At 33.1% G+C, this 6,859-nt stretch overlaps 1 protein-coding gene across 1 annotated transcript; it reads left to right on the forward strand.

The window, feature by feature from the left end:
* Positions 1-768: 768 nt before the first annotated feature.
* Positions 769-6,634, forward strand: LOC143582875 (rab GTPase-activating protein 22-like). Its single transcript, XM_077065351.1, has 12 exons — positions 769-1,282; positions 2,813-2,908; positions 3,047-3,150; positions 3,831-4,003; positions 4,094-4,174; positions 4,370-4,492; positions 4,575-4,663; positions 4,760-4,865; positions 4,959-5,056; positions 5,760-6,014; positions 6,092-6,175; positions 6,478-6,634. Exons 1-12 carry the CDS (start codon positions 1,184-1,186, stop codon positions 6,502-6,504), a joined length of 1,335 nt encoding a protein of 444 aa, XP_076921466.1. The 5' UTR covers positions 769-1,183; the 3' UTR covers positions 6,505-6,634.
* The last annotated feature ends 225 nt before the right edge of the window (positions 6,635-6,859 follow it).

Raw genomic sequence — 6,859 nt, forward strand, 5'->3', positions numbered from 1 at the left:
AACTTGTGACGTCAGGAAAACTTCACACTAAATTTATTCCAACCAAGCTTCAAGTGGCGGATATTTTCACCAAGAGTCTACCTAGACCTCAATTTGAGTTCTTTCGTGGCAGGTTGCGTCTTGGACCGCCACCCTCCGCTTGAGGGGGGATGTTAATATTTGTCAATATTTAATATATTGTATTTAATCTTTTATTTATTGTACCTTTTTGTTTTCCTTCGGTTGTAAACTTTTAGTATTATATAAAGGTTAGATATCCCTAAATTGGAATATAGAAAGTTTTACCTTAACAAAAACCATATTATAATATTACCCAAAGTTAGAAACTAGTCACCTACTTATAAAAAATTGTAACTTAAAATATCAAACAATCTCGATAGATACATGAACTTTAAAATAGGGAAGAACAAACAATATCTAGTATCTATATAGGATTGAGAAATTCATCATCAGAACTGATCAGTACCAGTATTTATTGAATTTTTTCCAAGTATCGAACGGAGCATTTTCGGTATCGATACACAAGGTTAAAAACTAGTCATCAACCTACAATAAGTTAAGTTAGATATCAAACAATCTAGATACATATACTTGAAAAATGCAGATGAGATGAATCCGGCCTTTGTTGGCCAGGTCATATAGTTGGTTGACCATATCAACAAGTCAACTCTGTGACTTATTCCAGTCTAGTCTGGTTGGTGACACAAACAAAGCACTCGTCAACAACATCTACCGGCTCTCTTGTCTCCTCTCCATCCAAATTTCTCAGCTTTAATATTATTATTATTATTATTATTATTATTATTAATACAACCATCAACCATGACATTATTATATAACAATAATAATATTAATGCCCACCAGACCTCACATTCCCACGTCTTTTTAGCTCCACACACACACAACAAAACAACATTTTGCAATCTTGGAAACAAATCAATATTGTCATCCAAAGAATTAACAGATCAGAAAATGCACCATACACAACTTTGTTTAAGGTGATAAAGATAATATCTGTAATTGAAAAGGTGAAAAACAAGAAAGATCCCATCTGGGTTTTGTTTATTTTGGTGATTTAGAGGTGGGTTTTTGAAGAAATTTGTTTGTTTTGGAAAAACATATTTAAAAAGTTGGTTTTTGGATTGAGGAAAAAGGGTATAAATAAATAAATAAATAAGAAAGGATGAATATTTTGTGGAAAGATCCTGGGCTTCCAACCGATTCATTCTATGAGGTGAGAGCTGAATGTACAGATGTTCCTAAAACCAAGTTTAAGTTCAAGGTGAGTTTATCTTTTTTGGGTTGTTCTTTTTTGTACTTTTGATTTAACATGTGTGATGGCTTTTTAACGATTCTAGACAATAACGGCGTTTGTTAGAACATGTTTGTGTATGTGGAAACATTAGATGTTTATGGGTCGGGTATGAGATTATATGTATTTTCAAACCCGAAACCCGAAAAATTTGGGATAGGTATTTGGCTATGGGACAAGGTATAAGATTAGTTATATATGTTTTGATGGGTATGGAGAAACATGCTAAAGCCTGCGAAGAGAACCAACATGTTTTTGTCCCTCTGGCTTTTGATACCTTTGGCTCCTTGGCACCGGAAGCTATCCGTTTCCTAACCGGGGTCCAACGGGTTGTGCATAGCAATGTGTCGACTCCAAAGGGGCAGGGGTATGTCTTTAGCAGGTTAGGGTTTGCAATTCAGAAAGGGGTGACGGCGCAGCTTGTTGCCCGCCTACCTGCTATGTTGATGTAATATCTATGTTTCTATATAATGAAAGAAGTAATCGAAGATTTGAAAAAAAAAATGGGTATGGGATTGTTATGATATTAGTCATTAGGTGAAAACAGGCCCGATTGCCGAAACATACATACTGATTGATCCGAACCATACGCTTAAACATTTTCTTTTTCTGTTTATTTTCCTTGGGCAATAGAATAATCTATTTATTCACTTACTTTTACTTTATATATATCTTAATTTTTTGGGTTATAAAGTTGTATAAAAGTTAAAATAGTAAGAAATGTATCTGAAAATCCAACAAGGGATTTCTAATAAACTAATAGGCATACCCCAATACTCGATTACCTAGGTGGGGTATAAGACTAGGATAACCAACACGAACATGAACGTTCGTTTATCTTCATTCATATATGTTTGTTTATTTATGTTCATTTACATATTAATGGAAAATAATTAAATAGTATTTATAGTTTTACAAATTCATAGAAAATAGATACACAGTGTTCATTTATGTTTGTTTGTTTGTGTTCGTTTACATTTGTTCATATATGTTCATTTATATTTGTTATATTATGTTCGTTTATGCTCATGAACTGTTTGTATAGATTTTTATTTTTTAGCGAACGAACATGAACATGTTCATTTTTTAAAAGAACAAACACAAACAAAGTTAAATGAACGAACATGTACATGACGTTGTTTGTGTTCGTTCGGTTCGTTTATAGGCCTAACGGTAGCTACAGTTAACAATCTGACAACCAAAAATAAATCTATAAGCTTTTTGAGGGCAAAATGATTGGTATGAGGGGTCAAAATGCTAAAGTTTTTGAGTGTGGCTATTGGGGGGAACCTTTTGTATGAAATTAACACCATAAAGAAGCTAAATCTATGAGTAAAGTGGTCCAAAAACAGAAACAAGTATGCTAATGTTTATGGAAGTTAAGTTATTAGTATTAATCTATAATGAAAGTCCAATATGTTTATCTGTATTTGTAGCTCTTTTCTTTATTATTTATTAATGGTTTCATAAAACTCAACAGTTTGTAACATGTTTATGCAGTCTGGCAAGACTCTTAGTGTAAGGAAGTGGCAATCTGCATTCAGTCCTGAAGGTTATCTTGATATAGGTCAAACCCTTGGTCGAATTTATCGAGGGGTTAGTTTTATATTCTCATCATGAATGCCAATTTTTAAAATTTGTTTATGTTATTCTTTGATTAGTACCACATTTGACTTTTAGATTTAGTTCATTTTCTAATTTTATTTTCTGTTATGAATATTATTGATAAACTAGGGGATACATCCAACAATTAGAGGGGAGGTATGGGAATTTCTACTCGGTTGTTTTGATCCAAAAAGCACATATGAGGAGAGAAAAGAAATTCGACTAACCCGAAGGTACTATATGTATTAAAATTGTGCTTAGGAAAGGCAACGATTTCGACCTGTTTACTTTGAATAGCTGATTTTTTAGTCGACTGTTTAGATTATTATAGTGTAAATTACAAAGAACGCCATTTATTTGAAAAGTTGCAACACATTACGTCCTTTTCACTAACTGGTGTTGAAAATTCTGTTACTTTTTACAAAATGACTATTTTACCCTTACACCTAAAGAACAAGATGTGTATTTCTAACAGTTCAATTTTAATTTTTTTTTCTTTTACTTCATTCTCTTTTATCTTATATTAAGATCATAAAAAAAGGTAAAGAATTGTAAAATTTACACATTTTTTTGATGTTAGCACAAAATAGTCATTCGGTATCAACAAAATATTTAATGTGTGACAACTTTTCAAATAAAAGACGTTCTTTGCATTTACCAGTTATAGGATGGAACTTGCAATCTGGGGTATTATTAAAATTCCTTTTATTATTATTATTATTATTATTATTATTATTATTTTCTTATTTTAATAATATTATTTTTGTTAGCATAACAATCTATAATAAAATGGATAGTCATTTGGCATCAACAAAATATTGAAAGTGTTTGCGGGTCAACCCAACTCAACTACTCCATTTCAACACGACCCGCTACCCAATCCGTTTGACTCATGTATTCTTTATGATTATAGAGAAGAGTATGTACGGCTAAAAGAGCTATGCACATATATGTTCCCTCTTGTTGGAAGTGGCAAGTTTATAACTGCTCCTGTCATAACAGAAGATGGTTCTCCAACTCAAGATCCTATTGTCCTTCTGGAAGCAAAACCCGAAACGCTTATGACACCGACAACTCAAGCAACTGGTGATGTTATTTTTTTATTTTTTTTTTTCAGATTTAATAGTCATTCACTGATTATTACTAATAAATATAGTACATTTCATGCTTATGCAGTTGGTTCAGATTCACCCGTGACTTGTCCTAAGGAGGATGACAAGAAGATAATCCAGTGGAAACTTAACCTACACCAAATAGGTTGGTTTATAGTAAATTTCATCTTTTTTACTTGTTTTAAACAATAAACGAGCCACATCAAGCTTGAAATATTACTTATTGGCCGAGCTCGAGATTAAACGAGCCCAGGCTCACCTCATTTACATTCCTAATGAAATCATGCAATTTGTCATTACCTTTTTTAACTTCTTATACACGGATTATCATCTATACTAGGTCTTGACGTGGTTCGCACAGATAGAACACTCGTATTTTATGAAAAGCAGGAGAATTTATCCAAACTTTGGGATGTTCTTTCTGTCTATGCATGGTTTGATAAAGAAGTTGGCTACGGTCAAGGTGGATCTTAAATCTTAATATAATAAAATGTTATATATTTCTTAAATCTTCATTTTGATATTAATGTTATTATGCCAATTAGGGATGAGTGATCTTTGTTCTCCCATGATTATGCTTCTTGAAGATGAAGCCGATGCATTTTGGTGCTTTGAACGTCTAATGCGCAGATTGGTAAAAATCATACAAATTCTAATGCATTATTTCTTCTGAACTTATAATCTTTATTGGTTTTGCAATAATTAAATGTGAATTTTTTATGGGTTGAAGCGAGGGAATTTCAAATGCGTAGGGAGTTCTGTGGGAGTGGAGTCACAACTTTGTAATTTAGCGAATGTTATTCAAGTTGTCGACCCGAAACTTCATAAGCATCTGGGTATGTTTTTGATTACTGATTATTTATGTTTTTATATATTTTTTTTATTTCTATATAAGATTCTGAATGAAATTATATGGTTTATGAACACAGATTACATAGGTGGTGGTGATTATCTATTTGCATTCAGGATGCTTATGGTGTTATTCAGACGGGAACTTTCTTTTGGCGATTCGTTGTACTTATGGGAGGTAATGTTAATAACCTTGATCCCTTCATGGCGGGTCAGTCAATACATGGATTTAATAGTTTGGGCCAAAACGATTGGGCCGATTTGATTCAAAACGGGTTGGGCCAACTACACACTTGTTGGTTGTTATGACTAATTAACGTGTTAAAAATGTGAGCTTGTCTAGGCTAGAGCTCGGCTCGTTTAACTTACGAGAGCTCGCGCTTAGCTTAGCTTAACTTAGCTCACGAGTAGTTTTACAGGTTCGAGCTACGTTCGGGCTCGGCTTCTTTAATGTTTATTAATTATGTTAGGTTGATTTATAACTATTTACATATATAACATAATATATATTTAGTTATATTTATCAACATTTTATATATAATAAAATTGTTATAAAATTATATAATTTTAATATAAAAAATATAAATTGTATAAATAATATGCTCGTGAGCCAGCTCGAGGTCAATAAGTGAAGCTCGGGCTCGTTTATTAAGGAAGCGTATTTTTAAGCTTAAGCTCATGTAATCTCAGCTTGATTTGAGTTTTTACCGAGCCAATCTTGAGTGGCTCATAAGCGGCTTAGCTTGTTACTTTTCTTGCTAAAAATGTTAGCTTATTCCATTGGTTATCCCATTTGACATGTTGAAGATAAAACTTAACCCAAATCAACCATTTTTATATAAGTTTGTTAAAACGTTGGTTGATCAATGAGTTTTAAACAGATGATGTGGGCTTTGGAGTATGATCCAGATCTATACACTTTATATGAGGAATCTGATCCTGATCCTGATCGACCCGAAGATACAAAACCAAAAAAATCATCGCGCCAATGTGGCAAATTTGAAAGAGAATATTTGAGAAGTGGGGCAAAGAATGAAGAGCCTCTCCCCATTTCTGTGTTTCTTGTCGCGAGTGTGCTCAAGGAGAATAGTGTCAAATTGCTCACCGAAGCCAAGGGACTCGATGACGTTGTCAAGGTCATTATTATTATTTCAAATATGTAGAAAACGAGTATTCTTGAAACATTTTCATGATTCATGTTTTTGTTTTGCAGATATTGAATGACACTTCTGGTAAACTAGATGCTAGAAAATCGTGCTCGGCGGCTATGAAACTTCACAAAAAGTATCTGAAAAAGGTACGTACATTTATCTAAACTTGGCGGGCGTGTGTGTGTAGTATAGGTCAAATTGGGTTGGGTCAGGTTGGTTATATAAACAATGAATGTGTTAACTACATTTAACATACATAGCATAATGACATTTATAATCCAAGTCTTTGGATAAAAACTATCAGAGGTTGTATTCTTTAAAATAGACTTGGAAGTCTTTAAACATGTTTAAATTGTCAGTATCAGTTATCATTGGCAATGGGTTATGGTTTGGATTATTAAAATGTGGGAATGTTGATGGAATTTGGTTTACTTGTGGGGTGTTGCAGATGAAGTTGGAGAAGGCAGCTCCATGAATGAGGCTTTGAAAGATGAACAAAGAGATGGATTGAGCAATGTTGTATTATTGTATGTGTGTCCATTCGTATTTAATTCCTTTCCTAGACGATGTGCATGAACCATTAACGTATATAAGTCATTCTTTTTCTCGCTTCAAGCTTCCTTTTGAACCGAACCATTTTTGTAGCTGTCTTGCCCCTTAGGCAGGCAATAACAATTACATGATTAATTACTAGTATTAAATATTTTATATCAATACCTGGAAATATATTTTTTGAATTTTTTTCAAACACGCAAAATAATAAAAAGATCGACCGTAAGGAATGTTGGATTAATTTCTATTCCGGGTCACAAGTCGGTGAACCGGGCCTA

This window comes from Bidens hawaiensis, unplaced genomic scaffold (genome assembly GCF_021521415.1).
Source record: "Bidens hawaiensis isolate Kalapana, Puna unplaced genomic scaffold, B.hawaiensis_p1.1 tig00032036_1, whole genome shotgun sequence".
NCBI lineage: Eukaryota > Viridiplantae > Streptophyta > Magnoliopsida > Asterales > Asteraceae > Bidens > Bidens hawaiensis.

Bases quoted from the DNA above. Each gene is read 5' to 3' on its own strand.
- LOC143582875 (XM_077065351.1), top strand. From the start codon at position 1,184: ATGAATATTTTGTGGAAAGATCCTGGGCTTCCAACCGATTCATTCTAT. The intron at 2,909-3,046 runs GTTAGTTTTATA...TTGATAAACTAG, and splicing joins TTGGTCGAATTTATCGAGGG to GGGATACATCCAACAATTAG. The intron at 4,493-4,574 runs GTGGATCTTAAA...TATGCCAATTAG, and splicing joins AGAAGTTGGCTACGGTCAAG to GGATGAGTGATCTTTGTTCT.